The sequence below is a fragment of the Schistocerca serialis genome, chromosome 9 (genome assembly GCF_023864345.2).
Source record: "Schistocerca serialis cubense isolate TAMUIC-IGC-003099 chromosome 9, iqSchSeri2.2, whole genome shotgun sequence".
In the NCBI taxonomy this organism is placed as follows: Eukaryota; Metazoa; Arthropoda; class Insecta; order Orthoptera; family Acrididae; genus Schistocerca; species Schistocerca serialis.
Window position 1 is genome coordinate 157,539,870 of NC_064646.1, and position 24,157 is coordinate 157,564,026.

Consider the following 24,157-nt stretch of genomic DNA (forward strand, 5'->3'; position numbering starts at 1 on the left):
GTCAGGTCAGGGCATTTAAGGAAAAAATAACAACTGGGGCTAGATATACCCAACAGAGCTATCTACTCCTTTGCTTAGCATCATTTTCATCTGAAGGGAAGAATGGTTGTACAGTAAGTTCTCATAGAAAGGGCTGAAAACAGTTATTAAAGTTGGAGAAGTCGTGCCGAGTGGCAGTTGTTAACTATGTTGGAAGTGGAATCCAAACTAGTTAGCAGCAAACAATTTTACCACAGAACCAATGTGTGGTAATCTGCATTCTGAGTATGCTGATATTTTGTAACTGAGATTTGAATGCATTTCATTTTACATGAAGAAAACAAATCTCACACACTTATACACTAAAAGCACAATTAATGTTATTGAGTGTGTAACAACCGGGCATTAACAACATGGTATGGTTAATTACTAGACCCATCTTTCGTGCTAACTCGGAGAGCCAAGGAAATACTCCATATATTTACTGAGAATAAATGAAATGGATAACAGATTGTAATATAGTACCAGATATCTTACGTTTAATTGTAAAGAATGCGTTAAAAAAGAGTGCCCAACATCTTTCATCTCAGTGGTGGGATCTGTAGTGAGGGTGCTCATGGCTCTTACAAATACTTTACGGAGTGGGGAAAAATGCACTTTGTTCATCCGAATCTGTGATATTGCACATGGTGCATATGCTGTGATGTAACATAGCAGGGGCAAGGAGCACTGTGGTGAGCGCAGCAGCACTTGCTAGCTGTGGACATTTGTGTCTTGGTGACACCTCTTGAAGGTGTCATGAACACATCCGAGAAATTGGACAAACTACAATGTAAACACTAAAGACAAAAGAAGACTGTAAATACTCGGCTCTTAAGTAAGTTCAATGTAGTCGGGCTATTGACTGATGTCTCTGAATGAATTTATGAGTTACTACTATTTGGATCAGTCTTCACAACAGATGTACATGGTAGAAACAATACAGGAGATTATAGTTTAAGAGCTGCTCTTCATTCAGCAGCTGGAAGGAGTGAGAGACACTCTTAGAGCAACAACCGGCCTTGGGATGAAGTGAAGAGGAATATACAGGGTGTTTCAAAAATGACCGGTATATTTGAAACGGCAATAAAAACTAAACGAGCAGCGATAGAAATACACCGTTTGTTGCAATATGCTTGGGACAACAGTACATTTTCAGGCGGACAAACTTTCGAAATTACAGTAGTTACAATTTTCAACAACAGACGGCGCTGCAAGTGATATGAAAGATATAGAAGACAACGCAGTCTGTGGGTGCGCCATTCTGTATGTCGTCTTTCTGCTGTAAGTGTGTGCTGTTCACAACGTGCAAGTGTGCTGTGGACAACATGGTTTATTCCTTAGAACAGAGGATTTTTCTGGTGTTGGAATTCCACCGCCTAGAACACAGTGTTGTTGCAACAAGACGAAGTTTTCAACCGAGGTTTAATGTAACCAAAGGACCGAAAAGTGATACAATAAAGGATCTGTTTGAAAAATTTCAACGGAATGGGAACGTGACGGATGAACGTGCTGGAAAGGTAGGGCGACCGCGTACGGCAACCACAGAGGGCAACGCGCAGCTAGTGATCCAACAGCGGCATCAGGTTTCCGCTCGCCGTGTTGCAGCTGCGGTCCAAATGACGCCAACGTCCACATATCGTCCATGCGCGGGAGTTTACACCTCTATCCATACAAAATTCAAACGCGGCAACCCCTCAGTGCCGCTACCATTGCTGCACGAGAGACATTCGCTAACGATATAGTGCACAGGATTGATGACGGCGATATGCATGTGGGCAGCATTTGGTTTACTGACGAAGCTTATTTTTACCTGGACGGCTTCGTCAATAAACGGAACTGGCACATATGGGGAACCGAAAAGCCCCATGTTGCAGTCCCATCATCCCTGCATCCTCAAAAAGTACTGGTCTGGGCCGCCATTTCTTCCAAAGGAATCATTGGCCCATTTTTCAGATCCGGAACGATTACTGCATCTCGCTATCTGGACATTCTTCGTGAATTTGTGGCGGTACAAACTGCCTTAGACGACACTGCGAACACCTTGTGGTTTATGCAAGATGGTGCCCGGCCACATCGCACGGCCGACGTCTTTAATTTCCTGAATGAATATTTCGATGATCGTGTGATTGCTTTGAGCTATCCGAAACATACAGGAGGCAGCGTGGATTGACCTTCCTATTCGCCAGACATGAACCCCTGTGACTTCTTTCTGTGGGGACACTTGAAAGACCAGGTGTACCGCCAGAATCCAGAAACAATTGAACAGCTGAAGCAGTACATCTCATCTGCATGTGAAGCCATTCCGCCAGACACGTTGTCAAAGGTTTCGGGTAATTTCATTCAGAGACTACGCCATATTATTGCTACGCATGGTGGATATGTGGAAAATATCGTACTACAGAGTTTCCCAGACCGCAGCGCCATCTGTTGTTGACAATTGTAACTACTGTAATTTCGAAAGTTTGTCTGCCTGAAAATGTACTGTTGTCCCAAGCATATTGCAACAAACTGCTCGTTTAGTTTGTATTGCCGTTTCAAATATACCGGTCATTTTTGAAACAGCCTGTATGTTCACGTACGGCTGTGGTATGGAGTATATGGACGACTGGAACAAAACAAAAATGTGACTGTATTGGAACAAGAATAGTCAAAGAAACCACACACCACACCACCCTGACAAATCCACCACATAATGTTCCCCCACTCCAGGTCGAGGTGCTACAGTCAAGTCAACCCCCCGCCCCGAACACACACACACATTATATTGTACTAAGGTGCACCAACAATAAAACATTAAAGATGTTTTTAACATTTTATTTCCATCTACATTTTTGTAACATTAATCAGATACATTTAATATTTAAAGCATTTTGCTAACTTGTAAAACCAAAATACAAGTGGAATTTTGTATGCACATGTATGCAGGCTCTCATTACCCAAATTGCGAATGTGATTTAGCAGCTTGGAGGGTCTATCGGAAAGATAGAAATTGAGAGATGGTTGTTACATGTGAATTAATTTGTGTACAATGATCCAGCATAGGGAAAAAGGAGGCAAGACGACGACAAGCAGCAAAGAAGGCTAAAATGTGTGATGATGGCAGAAGGTAAACAATATCTGAGTGAAACAATGACAATATTTATTTCACACAGAATGCCACACACAGCATCTGAACTGAAACATGCCTACATTATTTCAATTAGATTTCATGTAACAAAGGTGTCGCCCCACTACAGTAAATGTATTTCATTGCCTGCAACATTTGCTCATTCACAACTACAGTAGCTTATATACAAAATGCAGACTGCCATCCACAGTTGAAAAGCAATCCAAACAAATCTCACAGACTCAGATTTAGCAAGAGCACATGCACAAACACATCATTTTCAAAGTTTACTACTACTTGTTCAGAAATTTATAATAAAACAATCATTTAAGTTTATGATGTACAAACCTCACACTCTGTTTCAATTTGGCAGGTGACAGCCCATCTGCTTGGAGAAGTTCTTCAAACCATTCTTTTGTTTCATTCTGTGGGTATACTACATCATGGCCAGGTAGTGGTAAAACAACATCATAAATTGTGAAGTCTTTCACATCACTTTCTGAAAGTATTCGCACAGAGGGTTTCTGTCTGTTGCTCGCATTGTCATCAGCAGTATCACCTAAGTGAGAAGTTTTCATAACTTCAAGCTTAGAATACACAGCACATGGAACATTAATACTTTGCATTTTCTTAATGAATTGCATAAAATTATTTATCTCAGATAAGAATCAGTATCTCTATTTGAAGGATTATGGTGACTATTATGTTAGACAATTTGTTAGAGCCTTACAGCAAGAGTAAAGTGTTGTTCTTTGTCGGATGTCCATTTTCCACAACATCTGTTCAAAATCTGTCTCTTATTAGGATAGGGAAACTACCTTACAATGTATCAAAAAACTTTGACAATAAACACAAATTGTAGTTTACGGTACAGGTACATATGACAGTAATTCATGTTACTATTTATTAATTTATGATGTAACTGCATAGATGAAAAATCTACTCACCAACCAGTGGCTTGTGAAAACACACAAAAGTTATAGAAATGTGCAAGCCTTCTGAGCCAGTGGCTGCTCCTCCTGGCCGAAGGATCAAAGGGGAAGGATCAGGAATGAGGGGAAAAGGATTGGCAAGGTTTCAGAATGGAAAGAGCTAGGGAAATGTTGCCCAGAACCCTGAGTCAAGAGAGACTTACTAAAATTGATGGAAAGGAAGGCTGAGTGTTGGGGGCTGCACTGGATGAGATCTGAAACCTGAGAGCTTAAAGGCAGAAGACAGTGCAATAAAGAAGACAGAGATTACTGAAAAAAAATTGAAAGAGTTAATAAGAGTAGATTACATCTTTCATGGTGGTTTTTCAGTAATCTCTGCCTTTATTATCCTATCTTCCACCTTTAAGCTCTCAGGTTTTTGAATTTCATCTCTTGCAGTCCTCAATATATCATTTGCATTAGATTACTGCCATAAACAGAAAACGAAATTTGCCAAACTTTTTCCACTCCATTGTGGCAGGTTGCTACACCAACTGGTTTCGAATTATTTCAGTTTTTAAATATCAATGTGTGTCACACTTTTGGGGCATCAACAGATTGTCAATAAAAACAAGAAGCCAATCAATTTGAAACAAACAGTGAAATGGAGCTGGAACGCATCCATCATATAAACACACAAAATATAAAGTAGACCTCGTTAAAATGAAGCTGCCACTACATTATCAAGAAGGTGGCGTAAAAACTTCAACAACTATCACATTACTCTGAGCATACCAGCAGACTCTGCCATAGCTGTATCAAATAGGGACACACTTACAAAATAAACACGGTATGAGCCACATGCAGCACAATTTCCATTTGGCCCACACACAAAGAAATATTATTGTGACTGATCAAGATGCAATCAAGACAGAGATTATAGTGACTAGTATGTTAGACAATTTACAAAAAGAGATGCCATGGCAGTGTGTATGATCAGCATAAGGAACGTTTACTAAACACGAAAACTAAATAAAATCAAAATATTAAGATGCATATATGCAAACCATTGCAATCACATGATACCAGAAGTACAGCAAGGTACCCCTATATAAAGCAGAATAAAATAAGTAAAACACTGAAATCAAGAATATTATGATACAATGATAAAAGCGTTTTGTATGTTGCTGGAATGATATACCTTTTATTTTATGTCCACAGCATTATTTTTAACTTACGTTCATTTTGTTGTGAGGGAAAGATAGGGGATTTCAAGTGGTCTTATTAATGATCTTTTACCATAGGTTACTGTTTTATGTGCCATAACTTATATTTCTTTATTTTAATGACCAAAAATAGCTCTTCAACCTAGTTTGCAATGCTGATGACTGCCCCTTCCCCTGACCCTGATACCTTGGATGTTTGCACTTGTTAATCTTGTACACATAGGCTATCCATCCACTTTAAAATTCAGCTATTTTACTTCATATGACTGTTTCAGTGACATATTTTGACTAACTGTTTCTTCATCTCATGATTTCACCTATTTTTTCTGCTCTGCATAGGAGTACCTTAACATACTTTCGCTTTCATTTGATTGCAATGATTTACATATATTCATCTTAATTTATTAGATTTATGTAGTTTTTCTCTTTCGTAAATGTTTCTTATGCCAATCACGTGCGCCACCTGGGCACATTATACACAGTGTTTGCAACTTTATCTGACACAGTAATATCTGTGTATGTGCTGAATGGACATTGTGCCATGTGCAGCACATAGCGCGATTATTTTGTAAGCATGGTCCTACTTTGTACTGCTGTGGTGGAGTCAGGTGGTGTGCTCTAACACAACACATGCAGTCTAAATTTTTCTGCGACCTTGTTGATGATATACTGGCTGTTTTCTTTTCTTTTAACTAGGCCCAATTTACATTCTACATTTTTATGATCGATGGATTACATATCCAGTTACTTTTACACCCTTTCTCCATTTTATATGGCTTTATGATGAATGGGCTACATATTCAGCTACTTTTACGTCAGTTGCTATTATTTTTAGTTCTTTTTTACCTGGATAGTCTTACAAGATAGGACCACACCCTCTCCACTATTTCTTTGTAGCTGATTGGCTTCTTCTTTTTATCAACAATCTAATGATACCTCAAAAGGGTGAAACAACATTAAATAATATTAGATAACTAGATAACTTTGTAACCAAGACTTGTTTCCATTCTGAAATGATTTTTGCCATCACATCTTGTAATGTCAATTGGAATCAATTTAATTGCCACACAGATTGACAGTTCAGTATTCAACAAGATACCCATTCCGTATGCTGTGGTTGAGCCCCATCTTGCATGAACCACATTATGCCTGGTCTATCCTCCAATGCTTGCTGAGTGGTGACAAAATGTTATTGTTTTAAAACTCCAATGTAGTGTTCACTGCTTACTGTTTCTTGCTTGAAGAAAGGACCAATACAGCCTCTGATGCATACTGGAGCTCAAGCTGTAATTTTGGCAGAACACAGTGGTTTCACTTCACGCTGGTTTTCTTTATTCATACATTCATTCACACGCTGAAATTTGATTTGACTGTGAACCATATGCAGAAAACACCAAATCCTTTATCACCAATTAATGTAAGACTCTGGTTTGCAAAGTCAGCCCTTTGCCCCACAGCATGTAAAGGTTTGACCTTGTGACTGGAAACACACACAGATTGCTTCTCAACTCCACACATCCTCAAATGCTTCAAAAACAGCCTGTGATGCAGTTCTTCAGATAGATTTACTCAGATATCTCTGAGTAAGTCTCGAAATTGTGGCGACATTTTCAGGACAAATTTAAGTTGGCCTGGACCGACATTTCCATTAATCGTCACTCACACTGCCTGCCCGTTCAAATCTAACAGAGCACTTGTGAGTAGTTTTTGAATCGTGTCATTTTGAACATTAAATCCTCTTTGAAAACTGAACCTTGCTGCTGTAATACTATATTTTAACCTGTTATATTCCAGTACCAGAAACATACATTCAATAGAATTTGATTTTGGCCTCTTTCTTAAAAGTGGATGTCACCACCCTGGGCATTGGAGTATTATTTATAGGCATTAGGTATTGGTATTACAGTGCATCTGTTAGCAGCTTTTGTAACTATTACTTCAGAACTGCTCTATAATATTCTCACTGTTTTCACAATACATGTACCTTCTGTTGCATTGCATTCTTCTACTAATCTTTGTTTTCATGTTATTTAATATTAAAATCAAGGAGTTCCTGGTTAGCCACCCTGTACTAGCCCAAAACATGTTTAAGTCAAAAGAGTCGAACAATGGAAAGTCCAGGCTGAAACAACAACACTATGGAAAGGATAGACTGCCACTCACCACAGAAGATGTGTTTAGTCACCTGACAGGCATGTTGAAAAAGGCTGCTAAAATATTGAAGGTTTTTTGGACGAAGTCCTTTTTCAGCAGAAAAACACACATATTTACACTAGCACAACTCTCAAACACATAGCCATTGTCTCAGGGCACTGGACACCAACTGTGACTGCATCTGACGAAGCAGCAATCTGCTTAGATGGGTTGTAGGTGTAAGGAGAAGGCATGAGGCGGATGGAGGTGGGAAGGGGAGGGACAGCAGAGTAAATGTGGGAGAAGATGTTTGTGGTGTCTGTTGGGGCATGCAGGGTCTTGGTGGGGACAGAATAGGGCTGTTTGGTGCAGTATCAGGAGCTATGCTTGAGGATACGAGAAGAAGGCAAAAGAACTTGTAGGGGCTCTGGTTTTAGAGGACATTTGTGATACTAGAGTGGGAGCATGGAAGGGGATAGGTAGGTGGGAGACAGGGGCCAGAGAAGAACAGGGTTAGGAGTTCCTACCTGAGCAATTCAGAAAAGCTGGTGGTGGTAGGAATAATCCAAATGGCACAAGCTGTGAAGCAATCAAAGTTAAGTACACTGAGTTAGGCAGCACATTCAGCAACTGGGTTGTCCAGCTGTTTCTTGGCCACAATTTGGCAGGGGCCATTCATGCACACTGACAGCTTATCTTATCCACGTAGCCTTATATCCACGTAGAAAGTGTCACAGTGGTTGCAGCTTAGTTTGTAGGTCACGTGGCTCCCTTCACAGGTAGCCACGCCTCCAATGGGCTAGGTGTCTGTGAAAGGACAAGAGAAGTTGGTAGTGGGATGATGTACGAGACAGGTCTTGCATACAGGTCTATTGCAAGGATGCAAGTTATGATACAAGGGGGTAAGATGCAGGAATGGAGTAGAACAAGGATAGTAAGTAGATTCGGTGGGCAGCAGAACACCATTGAGAGAGGGATGGGGAGTATATTCCTTATTTGAGGCCACAATGCTAGACAGTCAAGACCCTGTCAGACAATATGATTCAGTTGCTCCAGTCCTGAGAGATACAGAGTCATGAGAGGAGTGCACCTATGTGGCTGTATAGTGGGTATGCGGGAGGTGGTAGAAGACTACAAATGCAAGGAACAAGAGATCTGTCTATCCACATGAATGGCCATCATCAAACTGGCCAAGAGAGAGCTGGTCCATCCAGTTGCTGAAAATGCCACTCAACATTACATGCTTCACTTTATTGACCGATTCACAGCCCATGCCATCTGGGTTATTCCTACCCACGTCAGCTTTTCTGGATTGCGTAACTTTGAACTCTTTCTATAACATGCCCTTTGTTCCCGTAAGCCCCCTGGCCTAAACCGTCATTAGTCCCGTCTTCCACCTACCTATACCCTTTCCTGCTCCTGCTGACGTACGACATGTCTTCTATCCCGCCAATGCACCTGTAAGCCTTTGCCCCACCTCTACTTCTCTCCTCATTCTTTTTCTGTATAACCATGTCCCCAATCGGTTGAGGCACTGCCTCTCGACACTCTGCTTCACTGTCCTATCCTGTTCCCACCAAGGCCCTGCATGCTATAACAGGTAGCACTAGCACCCACCCCCTCCCCCCACTCTGCTATCCCTCCCCGCCCTACCTCATGCCTCATACTTACCCACACCACGCATCCCAGCAGACTGCTGTTTCGTCAGACTTAGTTTTGTGTGTGTGTGTGTGTGTGTGTGTGTGTGTGTGTGTGTGTGTGTGTGTGTGTGTGTGTGTGTTTTCCACTACAGAAAGACAGTCCGGTCCAAAAGATTCATTATTTCAGCACTCTATTATTGTATCTATTTGAGACTGAACACCACCTTTAAATGGTGAGTAGTAATCTATCCTCCATGTTGTTGAAGTTAGAAGAAGATGAAGTTAGAATAGAGGAGCAGATTAGATGTGAGTAAAGTGGAGTAAAGGAGAGGTCAAGTCAGCATTAAAAATAAAAGAGGGGGGAAGAAAAGGAGAGGGAATTTGATGAATAAATTAAACAAGGAGTAAGACCGGATTGCTAGGTTGCAGGATCAGTTAAGTAGAACAGGAAACAATAAAACAGGACAGTTAGTACATAAGAAGCTAGACTATCTTTCATATGTGCAAACTGATGCATACATGAATTATGGCAAATAAAGTTTTAAGACTTTGTGATAACAATGGAGAAAGGAGAGGGACCCACAGAAACATGACTGATATATGACTGTGAGGAAACCAATGGAAAAACTTGCACCTTTATACAAAAATAGAACATTATTAAACATGAAGTACTAAGAAAATTCACTGTCACCATCCCATAAAATTCTGAAATACTGTGGAATCTCGTTAGCACATTTAGAAAGATCACAGATTTTGAATGTCACAAGTGAGAAAACGTACTACTGAAAAATACCTAATATCATAATGATTCGATTTATTCATTAGTAAAAATGCAGAATTAAGGGTACCATATTTAGGGTAAGCCGAACTTCCTGACAAGCTATCTCATTAAAGTATAATTGAAAATGCAAGAACATGTAATTTACATGTTAGTATACAAGAAGCCAAAATGTCGTAAATACAGTAACACTGGCTACCCCAATATAATGGCTGTGTGCACTTCTACCATCACGCAAGAAAGTCATGCGACTTGAGAGTGTAGCCTCTAGCACTGAAAACATGAACCTGGTATGACAGACAGAAAAAATAAAAATATTCCAAAATTGAAATTTTTAGTACTGTTCTCAAAACAAAAACACATTGTTCATTTACTGTCTCTGCATCGGTGAATCACTAATGGTAATCTAATAAGAGATCGCCACTTCAACAAACTATTGATACCTCTTACATCTTGTTAGCCTAACTACACTATAACACAGTAAGATATTGTGTGCCGTCCTGTTTTCACAAAGGTCTGAAAAACTTAGCAATGGTTGACTATTTCTTTTAGTCTAACTTTACTATTGTTTTGTCCATCTTAGGTAATACGTTCATCAATTCTTCGTCAACTGCAAAACCAAAAACAGTTCTTTACTGTGTCCACTGCTTTAATAACTATTGACACTGTATGAACTGGCAAAGATTCTTGTTCATCCTTATCCTCACTTTCTTATTATTTCTCTGCCATCTGTTTTAATAGGAGCTTCAACTGTCATGGACTGACAAGACACCAACACATTTGTCACATTCAATGCATTCATCGAAGCTGAGGGAGGTAGGCAGTGTTTTCCTCTTGCCCATTTCTTGCTGCCATTGCTCAACTGCAATTCCTGTTTACTGGCATAAAGTCTTCTGTAAGTATCTGGTGAAACCCAGCCTTCTTTAAATGATCTGAGATCATGCTATCTTGCACAGCACCCCAGACACTTCTATAAAATGCATAATGTCCAAGATAGTAACATTTCTCATTGTATTATGAGCAAGTTACTGAACATGGTTGTCCAAAATTCCTTTACCAAAGAAGACCAAGGAAATATTCCAGAATTCAAATCAAGAACAACTGCCAACACAAGTAAGTAGATATCCTCAATGTTCCTCTGCACAGTGAAACAGCTTAAATCACTTATAAATGAAATGTATCCGGTCCTGATGTCAAAGAGTTTGGGCAGACATCTCTGCCCAAACTCTTTGCCTTTACAAATGTCTGCTTGTGTCTGTGTATGTGCGGATGGATGTGTGTGTGTGTGTGTGTGTGTGTGTGTGTGTGTGTGTGTGTGTGTGTGTGTGTGTGTGTGCGCGCGAGTGTATACCTGTCGTTTTTTCCCCCTAAGGTAAGTCTTTCCGCTCCCGGGATTGGAATGACTCCTTACCCTCTGACTTAAAACCCACATCCTTTTGTCTTTCCCTCTCCTTCCCTCTTTCCTGACGAAGCAACTGTTGGTTGCGAAAGCTTGAATTTTGTGTGTATGTTTGTGTTTGTTTGTGTGTCTATCGACCTGCCAGCACTTTTGTTTGGTAAGTCACATCAACTTTGTTTTTAGATATATTTTTCCCACGTGGAATATTTCCCTCTATTATATTCATATCATAAATTTAAAGGTTATGAATACAACCACATACTTGGGGGTTAGAATTACGAATAACTTAAACTGGTATGATCACATAGATAACGCTGTGAGGAAAGAGAACCAAAGGCTGCAATTTACTGACAGAATGCTTAAAAAACCCAACAGATCTACTAAAGAGGCTGCCAACGCTATGCTTGTCCATTCTCTTCCGGAGTTTATGTGGTGTGGGATCTGCGTCAAATAGGATTGATGGAGCACATACAAAGAGTTCAAAGAAAGATATCTCATTCTGCAGTATCGGAAAATATGGGAGTGTGTGCCACGGATACAATATGCAAATAGGGGTGGCAATCATTAAAACAAAGGTGTTTTTTGCTAGGGCAGGATCTTCTCATGAACTTTCTATAACCAACTTTCTTTACCGAATGTGAAAATATTTCACTGGCAACCATCTACGTATGGAGAAATCATAATAATAATAATAATAATAATAATAATAATAATAGAGACATCAGAGATTACGCAGACAGATTTGTGTGTTCATTTTTTGCAAAGCTCTTTATTGTGAATTGCAGAGTAACCATGTAGATGTAGTATCAAGACTGGCCACTATATTCTGTATTAGAATCTTTGTGTTCTTTTATTTCAGGCATTTCTTACGACCCTGTTGAAATGGCTGAAGGTGGCTTGTACAATTGGAAGGAAAAAAACACTACACTTACATTACATAGACAATAAACAGGATTTTCTTACTTTTAACACCCAACCTTGCATCCCAGGCACACAAAAATTGTTCCAATATCTACATCTATACTCTGCAAAATACCACAAGGTGTGTGCCAAAGGGCATGTCCCACAGTACCAGCTATTAGGATTTCTTCCTGTTCCATTCACGTGTGGAGCAGAGGAAAAATGATTGTTTGAATGGCTCTGTGCGGGCAGCAATTATTCTAATCTTATTCTCACAGTTCTTATGTGAGTGATACATAGGGGATTTTAATATATTCCAACAGTCGTAATTTAGAGCCACTTCTTGAAACTTTGTTAACATACTCCCTCAGGATAGTTTACGTCTATCTTCAAGACTCTTCCAGTTCAGTTCCTGCTTCAGTCTGCTTGTGTCTGTATGTGTGGATGGATATGTGCGTGTGTGCGAGTGTATACCTGTCCTTTTTTCCCCCTAAGGTAAGTCTTTCCGCTCCCGGGATTGGAATGACTCCTTACCCTCTCCCTTAAAACCCGCTTCCTTTCGTCTTCCCCTCTCCTTCCCTCTTTCCTGATGAGGCAACAGTTTGTTGCGAAAGCTTGAATTTTGTGTGTGTGTTTGTGTTTGTTTGTGTGTCTATCGACCTGCCAGCGCTTTTGTTCGGTAAGTCACCTCATCTTTGTTTTTATATATAATTTTTCCCACGTGGAATGTTTCCTTCCATTATATATATATATATATATATATATATATATATATATATATATATATATATATATATATATATATATATATATATATATAAAAACACACACACACACACACACAAAATTCAAGCTTTCGCAACAAACTGTTGCCTCATCAGGAAAGAGGGAAAGACGAAAGGATCCGGGTTTTAAAGGAGAGGGTAAGGAGTCATTCCAATCCCGGGAGCGGAAAGACTTACCTTAGGGGGGAAAAAGGACAGGTATACACTCGCACACACACTCATATCCATACGCACATACACAGACACGAGCAGACATTTGTAAAGGCAAAGAGTTTGGGCAGAGTTGTCAGTCGAGGCGGAAGTACAGAGGCAAAGATGTTGTTGAAAGACAGGTGAGGTATGAGCGGCGGCAAATTGAAATTAGAAATTAGAGGAGATTGAGGCCTGGCGGATAGCGAGAAGAGAGGATATGCTGAAGGGCAAGTTCCCATCTTCGGAGTTCTGACAGGTTGGTGTTAGTGGGAAGTATCCAGATTACCCGGACGGTGTAACACTGTGCCAAGATGTGCTGGTCATGCACCAAGGAATGTTTAGCCACAGGGTGATCCTCATTACCAACAAACACTGTCTGCCTGTGTCCATTCATGCCAATGGACAGTTTATTGCTGGTCATTCCCACATAGAAGGCTTCACAGTGTAGGCAGGTCAGTTGGTTAATCACGTGGGTGCTTTCACACGTGGCTCTGCCTCTGATCGTGTATGCCTTCCGGGTTACAGGACTGGAGTAGGTGGTGGTGGGAGGGTGCATGGGACAGGTTTTTACACCGGGGGCGGTTAAAAGGGTAGGTGCCAGAGGGTAGGGAAGGTGGTTTGGGTATTTCATAGGGATGAACTAAGAGGTTACGAAGGTTAGGTAGACGGCGGAAAGACACTCTTGGTGGAGTGGGGAGGATTTCATGAAGGATGGATCTCATTTCAGGGCAGGATCTGAGGAAGTCTTATCCCTGCTGGAGAGCCACATTCAGAGTCTGATCCAGTCCCGGAAAGTATCCTGTCACAAGTAGGGCACTTTTGGGGTTCTTCTGTGGGAGGTTCCGGGTTTGAGGAGATGAGGAAGTGGCTCTAGTTATTTGCTTCTGTACCAGGTCGGGAGGGTAGTTGCGGGATGCGAAAGCTGTTTTCAGGTGGTTGATGTAATGGTTCAAGGATTCCGGACTGGAGCAGATTCGTTTGCCACGAAGACCTAGGCTGTAGGGAAGGTACCGTTGATGTGGAATGGGTGGCAGCTGTCATAATGGAGGTACTGTTGCTTGTTGGTGGGTTTGATGTGGACGGACGCGTGAAGCTGGCCATTGGACAGGTGGAGGTCAACATCGAGGAAAGTGGCATGGGATTTAGAGAAGGACCAGGTGAATCTGATGGAACCAAAGGAGTTGAGGTTGGAGAGGAAATTCTGGAGTTCTTCTTCACTGTGAGTCCAGATCATGAAAATGTCATCAATAAATCTGTACCAAACTTGGGGTTGGCAGGCCTGGGTAACCAAGAAGGCTTCCTCTAAGCGACCCATGAATAGGTTGGCGTACGAAGGGGCCATCCTGGTACCCATGGCTGTTCCCTTTAATTGTTGGTATGTCTGGCCTTCGAAAGTGAAGAAGTTGTGGGTCAGGATGAAGCTGGCTAAGGTAATGAGGAAAGAGGTTTTAGGTAGGGTGGCAGGTGATCGGCGTGAAAGGAAGTGCTCCATCGCAGCGAGGCCCTGGACATGCGGAATATTGGTGTATAAGGAAGTGGCATCAATGGTTACAAGGATGGTAACGGATTGGGTAAGGATTCCAGGCGTTCGAGAAAGTGGTTGGTGTCTTTGATGAAGGATGGGAGACTGCATGTAATGGGTTGAAGGTGTTGATCTACGTAGGCAGAGATATGTTCTGTGGGGGCTTGGTAACCAGCTACAATGGGGCGGTCGGGATGATTGGGTTTGTGAATTTTAGGAAGAAGGTAGGGGTGCGGGGTGTCGGTGGGGTCAGGAGGTTGACGGAGTCAGGTGAAAGGTTTTATAGGGGGCCTAAGGTTCTGAGGATTCCTTGAAGCTCCGCCTGGACATCAGAAATGGGATTACCTTGGCAAACTTTGTATGTGGTGTTGTCTGAAATCTGACGCAGTCCCTCAGCCACATACTCCTGACGATCAAGTACCACGGTCGTGGAACCCTTGTCAGCCGGAAGAATGACGATGGACCGGTCAGCCTTCAGATCACGGATAGTCTGGGCTTCAGCAGTGGTGATGTTGGGAGTAGGATTAAGGTCTTTTAAGAAGGATTGAGAGGCAAGGCTGGAAGTCAGAAATTCCTGGAAGGTTTGGAGAGGGTGATTTTGAGGAAGAGGAGGTGGGTCCCGCTGTGACGGAGGACGGAACTGTTCCAGGCAGGGTTCAATTTGGATAGTGTCTTGGGGAGTTGGATCATTAGGGGTAGGATTAGGATCATTTTTCTTCGTGGCAAAGTGATACTTCCAGCAGAGAGTACGAGTGTAGGACAGTAAATCTTTGACGAGGGCTGTTTGGTTGAATCTGGGAGTGGGGCTGAAGGTGAGGTCTTTGGATAGGACAGAGGTTTCGGATTGGGAGAGAGGTTTGGAGGAAAGGTTAACTACTGAATTAGGGTGTTGTGGTACCAGATTGTGTTGATTGGAATTTTGAGGTTTTGGAGGGAGTGGAGCTGGAAGTGGGAGATTGAGTAGATGGGAGAGACTGGGTTTGTGTGCAATGAGAGGTGGTTGAGGTTTGCTGGAAAGGTTGTGAAGGGTGAGTGAGTTGCCTTTCTGGAGGTGGGAAACCAGGAGATTGGATAGTTTTTTGAGGTGAAGGGTGGCATGTTGTTCTAATTTGCAGTTGGCCTGTAGGAGGATGCTCTGAATAGCCGGTGTGGATGTGGGAGAGGAAAGATTGAGGACTTTTATTAAGGATAGGAGTTGACGGGTGTGTTCATTGGCTGAGTTGATGTGTAGGTGAAGGATTAGGTCGGTGAGGGCAATGGATTGTTCAGTTTGGAACTGGTATAGGGAATGATGGAAAGAAGGGCTGCAGCCAGAGATGGGAACTTTAAGTGTGAGGACTTTGGGGGTAATGCCAAATGTCAGACAAGCATAAGAAAATAAAATATGCAAGCGTAATCTGGCTAGGGTGAAGGCATGCTTGCGGAGGGAATGTAAATAAAACTTAATGGTGTCGTTGTGGGGGTGTTGTGAGGGTGACATGGTATTAGAAGATGGAAAGTGTAACATGAGGTTGAAATGAAAATGAAAATAACTGGAGATCTGTTGTGAAAAAAGGCGAAAAAGTGTTGGTTAAAGCTGGGCTATGTTGATCCTGTGGTGAACTTGGGTTGCTAGACAACGATGTGCACAAAGGTTAGGTGGTTGAGTTGCCGCCAAAACACGTTAAAGGATGGAGAAATTCGGGAAAATTTAGAAAAAACTGCGTGTAAATGTATTAAAAGGAGTGGTTTTGTGGTGGCAGATTATGAAAATGAGGCTAACAATTGTCTGGCGAAGAAATAATGACGTTAAAACCCGTGGGAAGCGGCTAAAAATTATCAGTGATGTGCGAAAAACGGAAATGGAAATAAAGCGAAAGTTATCAGAACTAGACGAAATGGTTGTTTAATAGGTGAAAGGAACTGTTTGTGGACTAGAAACGGTGGATTTTATAGCAGTGGTAGTGTTGAAAGCGGAAAAAAAATTTTTTGGTTATGGTTTGGAAGTGGGTGACGTATTGTTGAGTATATATAGGCGGGATAAAATTGTATAGTATATTACGGTAAAAAGGAGAAGGTGAATACAAAGTGAAACTACTGGCAAAAACAAAAAGACAAAATAAGACGACAGAAAAGATTTCGAAATGCAACAGTGACAATAACAAACGTAATTGTTGGGTTCAAATTAATGATATGAATATAATAGAAGGAAACATTCCACGTGGGAAAAAATATATCTAAAACCAAAGATGATGTGACTTACCAAACGAAAGCGCTGGCACGTCGATAGACACACAAACACAAACATACACACAAAATTCTAGCTTTCGCAACCAACGGTTGCCTCGTCAGCAAAGAGGGAAGGAGAGGGAAAGACGAAAGGATGTGGGTTTTAAGGGAGAGGGTAAGGAGTCATTCCAATCCCGGGAGCGGAAAGACTTACCTTAGGGGGAAAAAAGGACAAGTATACACTCGCACACACACACATATCCATCCACACATATACAGACACAAGCAGACATATTGAAAGACAAAGAGTTTGGGCAGAGATGTCAGTCGAGGCGGAAGTGAAGAGGCAAAGATGTTGTTGAGTGACAGGTGAGGTATGAGTGGCGGCAACTTGAAATTAGTGGAGATTGAGGCCTGGTGGATAACGGGAAGAGAGGATATATTGAAGAGCAAGTTCCCATCTCCGGAGTTCGGATAGGTTGGTGTTAGTGGGAAGTATCCAGATAACCCGGACGGTGTAACACTGTGCCAAGATGTGCTGCCGTGCACCAAGGCATGTTTAGCCACAGGGTGATCCTCATTACAAACAAACATTGTATGCCTGTGTCCATTCATGCGAATGGACAGTTTGTTGCTGATCATTCCCACATAGAATGCGTCACAGTGTAGGCAGGTCAGTTGCCAGATCACGTGGGTGCTTTCACACGTGGCTCTGCCTTTAATAGTGTACACCTTCCAGGTTACAGGACTGGAGTAGATGGTGGTGGGAGGGTGCATGGGACAGGTTTTACACCGGGGGCCGTTACAAGGGTAGGAACCAGAGAGTAGGGAAGGTGGTTTGGGGATTTCATAGGGCTTAGAGGATGCCTTCTTAGTTACCCAAGCCGGCCAACCCAAAGTTTGGTACAGATTTATTGATGACATCTTCATGATCTGGACTCACAGTGAAGAAGAACTCCAGATTTTCCTCTCCAACCTCAACTCCTTTGTTTCCATCAGATTCACCTGGTCCTACTCCAAATCCCATGCCACTTTCCTTGATGTTGACCTCCACCTGCCCAATGGCCAGCTTCACACATCCGTCCACATCAAACCCACCAACAAGCAACAGTACCTCCATTATGACAGCTGCCACCCATTCCACATCAAACGGTACCTTCCCTACAGCCTAGGTCTTCGTGGCAAACGAATCTGCTCCAGTCCGGAATCCCTGAACCATTACACCAACAACCTGACAACAGCTTTCGCATCCCGCAACTACCCTCCCGACCTGGTACAGAAGCAAATAACCAGAGCCACTTCCTCATTCTCTCAAACCCAGAACCTCCCACAGAAGAAACACAAAAGTGCCCCACTTGTGACAGGATACTTTCCGGGACTGGACCAGACTCTGAATGTGGCTCTCCAGCAGGGATACGACTTCCTCAAATCCTGCCCTGAAATGAGATCCATCCTTCATGAAATCCTCCCCACTCCACCAAGAGTGTCTTTCCGCCGTCCACCTAACCTTCGTAACCTCTTAGTTCATCCCTATGAAATCCCAAAACCACCTTCCCTACCCTCTGGCTCCTACCCTTGTAACCGCTCCCCAGTGTAAAACCTGTCCCATGCAACCTCCCACCACCACCTACTCCAGTCCTGCAACCCGGAAGGTGTACACGATTAAAGGCAGAGCCACGTGTGAAAGCACCCACGTGATTTACCAACTGACCTGCCTACACCTTGACGCATTCTATGTGGGAATGACCAGCAACAAACTGTCCATTCACATGAATGGACACAGGCAGACAGTGTTTGTTGGTAATGAGGATCACCCTGTGGCTAAACATGCCTTGGTGCACGGCCAGCACATCTTGGCACAGCGTTACACCGTCCGGGTTATCTGGATACTTCCCATTAACACCAACCTATCCGAACTCCGGAGATGGGAACTTGCTCTTCAATATTTTTCTCTCTTCCCTTTATCCACCAGGCCTCAATCTCCGCTAATTTCAAGTTGCCGCCACTCATACCTCACCTGTCATTCAACAACATCTTTGCCTCTGCACTTCCACCTCGACTGACATCTCTGCCCAAACTCTTTGCCTTTACAAATGTCTGCTTGTGTCTGTGTATGTGCGGATGGATATGAGTGTGTGTTCGTGTGTATACCTGTCCTTTTTTCCCCCTAAGGTAAGTCTTTCCGCTCCCGGGATTGGAATGACTCCTTACCCTCTCCCTTAAAACCCACTTCCTTTCGTCTTTCCCTCTCCTTCCCTCTTTCCTGATGAGGCAACAGTTTGTTGCGAAAGCTTGAATTTTGTGTGTATGTTTGTGTGTCTGTCGACCTGCCAGCACTTTCGTTTGGTAAGTCACATCATCTTTGTTTTTTTTATATATATATATATATATATATATATAAAAAAAGAACCGCAGGTCCCAACACACTTCCCTGCAGCACACCTGAATTTGCTTCTACATCTGATGACTCTTCATCAAAGATAACATGTTGCATCCTCCCTACCAAAAAGTCCTCAATCCCGTCACAAATGCCACTTGATCATACTTTTGACAAAAAATGAAGGTGTGGTACAGAGTCAAATGCTTTTCAGAAATATACTGTATCTACTTGACTGTCTTAATCCATAGCTTTCACTGTGTCATGTGAGAACAGGGTAAGTTGGGTTTTGTATGAGCAATGTTTTTAGAATCCATGCTGGTTGGCACTGAGGAGATCATTCTATTCTAGATATCTCATCATGTTTGAGCTCAGTATATGTTTTAAGATTCTACAACAAATTGATGTCAAGGATATTGGACAGTAGGTAGTTTTGTGTATCATTTCTACTACTTCTCTTGTAGTTATTACTCACGTGTTCACGTTAAACCTACTTTTACATGGAAATGCCTGCACATTTTTTGAAGCATCACCGACTTTTCACCTTCCCAATTATTAGTGCATAAATCTTCTGCTACCAGTCACGATTTTTTATTTTACTATTCGCACAACGCGTTTCGAGAAATAATTCTCATTTTCAAGTGCGTTTCTTTGATGTGTGTTAAGCCATTTCTTTTGATGTTGTCAGTGTGTGTGAGTCTGCTTCATTTTGTTGGCTTTTACTGTAATACATAAGAAACGCGATTTTTAGTTGGGTATCAATTCTTTCTGTGAGGTTAGTGGCTAAAGTTTGAGAACAATTTGTACTTACAGTTTTCTAATGGTCCATTTGTGTAGAGTCCCACACACACTTAACATCACACACAACTTGTACACTTTACACATCGAAAATATCTTATATAAACAAAACAGTTACAAAGATCTTCTTACAGGTAGTTCACAGAGATAACATTATATGTCTTCCACAGATTATGATATGCTTTTGTACAGAGGTTATTTATCTTAACAGTTTGGCTCATGAATTATTTATATTGATTTTACAATTGTGCTTATTTATATGTTTTACTATTTTTATTTAAGTATATTATCGAAACATCTGAAGAAATTCACTGATTCACTTTCAAGTTTTTCATTTAATATTTTGTTTTCATATTTTCTGTAATGTGAATATATCTCCAGTTCTTCAAGCAAATCCATTTTATGTCCTTTATTTAGTCGGTGGAGTACTTTGACATTTTGCTCTATTTTTCCAAATGGATGTCCTGTATTATGTATGTGTGTTGCTATTGCTGATGTAGTATGTTTGTTGTGTGTGTATGCTCTAATGTGCTCTGTGTATCTGGTGTTGATATTTCGGCCCGTTTGTCCGACGTAGAACTTGGAGCATTCCTGGCATGTTATCTTGTATATTCCAGAGTCTGAATATGGATCATGATTACACTTTATATCATGTATTAGTTTTTGGTGTAGTTTATCGGATGTAGAAAACCCAATTTTTACTCTGTGATTTTTGAAAATATTTGCAATCTTCTGTGATACATTGCCTATGTATGGAATGCTAGATATATATTTGTTTTTCTCTTTTTCTTCTGTGGTGCAGTTTGTACCTGGGTTTCTCTTCACTTTGTCTAAGATTGTGTCAACCATGGAAGCATTGTAACCATTGGCAACTGCAATCTTCTTCACTGTGTTTATTTCTTGTTGCATATTTTCCTGGTTCAATGGTATTTTTGTTGCCCTATGCAGCATTGACCTGTATGCTGCCTGTTTATGGATATTTGGGTGACATGAGGTTGCAGGGATTGTGGTGTCAGTCATTGTGTTTTTCCTATAAATTTTGAATGTGCATGTGTTGTTGTGTCTTGTAATATTTAGGTCAAGAAAGTTGATACTTTTATTTTGCTCATGTTCCACTGTAAATTTGATTTTATCATTTAGATTATTGAAATGATTAAGAATGTCTGTGATGTCTTTGGTATCTCCTTTCACTAACAGTAGTTTGTCATCTACATATCTCCTACAAAATTCTATTTTCCTTAGGCAAGGTTCTTGGCTGTCAAATAATTTTTGCTCTAGGTGATTTATGCATATGTCAGCTATGGTACCGGATATACATGACCCCATTGCTAGGCCATCTGGTTGCTTATAAATGTTGTCATTAAAGGTAAAGTAGTAGTAACTTAGGGTTAGCTGAAGGAGTTCCATAAATTCGACAATCTCTGTGTATGAGAGTTTCTTGTGTTGCATAAGGTTCTTTTGTATTACTGTTAGAGCTTCTTGTATGGGTATGTTTGAATAAAGGTTGGTGATGTCAAGTGATATAAACTGTGCATCTTGGGGGATCTTTCTGGTTCTTAGTTCTTTGGCTAGAATCATGCTGTTTTTTATGGAATATGTTGTTTCATATGTATAATTTTTCACCAGTATGTTGTTCAGTTTTTGTGACAGTTTGTATGCTGGGCTGTTTATAGAGTTGACCACGGGACGTATTGGGTTTCCATTTTTGTGTATTTTTGGCTGTGCTCTTAGGCGTGGTGCTTTTGGATTCGTATATGTAAGGTATTTCTTTTCAGTTTCTGTCAACAGGAAATGTGTGTTCTTTAACTGTTCCTTAATTTTACTTTGGAATTGTTTGGTTGGGTGTTTTTCAATGTGCTGAATGTTATTAGCAGCAAAAAATTCATTTGTTTTGTCTATGTATTCTTTTTCTTTCATCACAACTAATGTATTACTTTTGTCTGACTTTATAACTATGGATTGGTTGTTTTTCAGTTTATTATTTATAGATTTTAAAGTTTTTGTATCATTTATTGTATATTTAGATCTAAACTTATCTTTATTCATTTCTTTCTCAAGAAGCTTGCTTACTTTGTGACCTATTACTGCTTTTGTGTTTGAATTTAATTTTGCAGCATCTGCTGCACTTTTAGTTGCAGCTATAACCTGTTTCCGTGTATCGTTGTTGAGGTTAGGTTTTACGTCGTATTTTAGTCCTTTTTGGAGTAGATCGTTTTCTCTTTGGTTGAACTTTATGTCAGTGTTGTTCACCACTCTACTGTAAAATGTGTGTTTGCTTTTGTCAGTTATCTCAAGGTTGGATCTCTTGTCTTGTTTGGATGTCAAGGTCTGTAGTTTCTTGTTATGTGTGTTGCAAATGGTCAAGTACTCCTTGTCGACTATGTCCTGGATATGCCTGCAAATGCTGTCATAAACTGTAGGTTCCACGTTGTTTGCTGCTTCTATCTGCATGTTGAGTAGCTTTCCGTTTAGTAAGTCCTTTTTATTATGTAAATGCCTTATTTCGGTTTTCAGCCAGAGTTTTTCTGCTTTGTGTTTTATAAGTTTTGCTATGTTGCTGCTGGAACATATTTTCACTTTTATATATTTCGGAATTGTGCCTAGTTGTTGACAGTGCTTGTTGAATCTTATGTGTGCAACTGTTTTTAGTACTTTCATTTTGAGGTTTTTGTATTTTTCAAAAACCATTTATAATGGATCAAATCAGATAATAAAATATTTAGCCTTGCTCTACCAAATTTTCCACAATGGTTTTCTCACCTCTGAACTACAAGGGTTTTGTCTGGCAGATGGTGAAAAGTAAGAGGCCTGTTTCATCTGCATTAAAAACGTCATTGGGGCTATACTTTTCTAGGATTGATGGAAGAGATTTCTTCCATGACTGAACAGTATCAATGTTTATGCTTCCAGCCTCACACTTTTCTACACTAAATTGCGTCTGTTCCTGAACCTTACAATTCAACCATAAGCAGATAGAAATTTGCAAGACCCAACTTGAGTGCCAAATATATTCCTTTAGCACGAAACACAGTAAGATCAATTGGAATATTTGAAGCATGAGCTTGTTTTGCCAACATCAACAGCACACGTTATCCATTTCTGGAAACTGGTCGTTGTGCACTCATCTTTGTTTGTCATTTCATCCTACCATACATGGTGCTTCAATCATTTCTGTTTGCTCACCACTGTATTTAATGTTGATGGAGGAATGTTCAGTTTGATGTGTAGTATCAGCACTCTTCATGTGTCAATTTTTGTCCACTTTCTGAATAACGTTCCACTTTCCTTCATTTGTTAACTCTCACTAGAAATAACACTGTTGACTGAGTTACACACAATTTGGTTTGTTGTTGGGCTGCTACTGAAGTCTGATGTTGTCAGAGCTACTTCCAACCTACACGAACTACTTATGCGTATCATTTCTATCACAGTAAACAATCTGCATGAATAGCTAAGTTGCAGAAGTTCAATAGTACTGTCTCCCTGCATGTTTTCACACCCTACAGTACTGAGGAATGTACTAACGAGATTCCACTGTAAATGTTTCATTAATTTTCACAAACCATTATAAAGAAACATGAGGCTAAAATATTTTGAAAATTTCTCAAGAATGACTTACTATGTTTTTGTGTCCACTGTTAAGAGACACTTGCTGAGGCATTAGAATGAAAATTCATTAACTCACAAGGAGAGGTCCTCAGCAGTGGGATCAACTTTTTAAATTCACCTATAGAGTCATGTAGGTTAAGGTCCTAAATTTCACATCCTGCAGCCTTTCTCTCTGGCGAGCCCTCATCTGCGAATAATCGATGAAAAAAAATTTAGGAAATTTTGCACGATGCTCTTCAAATTTAAAAACAACCATGTTGCCGACTGGTTGTGGAGTGTCACGCTAAGTACAGGCCTCATGTGCAAAGGGTTGTGCGTTCAAACCTTGTCACGTGCTTTGAAATTTTTAATGTTTCTTTATCAAAATACTTTGATCACTATTTTCATTCAATTAACTGCCAGCGCTTTCATTCGGTAAGTCACATCATCTTTGTTTTTAGATATACATAATATTTAAATACTGTGAAGTGCCAATGTATCGGTCAGAAAACAAAACACTGAATAACATTTACATTACTGTGCTATTGAGTCAAAAGCGTATTTTTAGTTACA

The 24,157-nt window shown here is 40.8% G+C and overlaps 1 protein-coding gene across 1 annotated transcript in view; it reads right to left on the minus strand.

Moving 5' to 3' along the window:
- LOC126419289 (muscle-specific protein 300 kDa) overlaps positions 1 to 24,157 on the minus strand; it is a 146,271-nt gene that overhangs the window by 47,417 nt on the left and 74,697 nt on the right. The window contains exon 10 of the mRNA XM_050086453.1: positions 3,476 to 3,686. Within this exon, the coding sequence (XP_049942410.1) occupies positions 3,476 to 3,686 (211 nt within the window). The remainder of the gene's footprint in view (positions 1 to 3,475; positions 3,687 to 24,157) is intronic.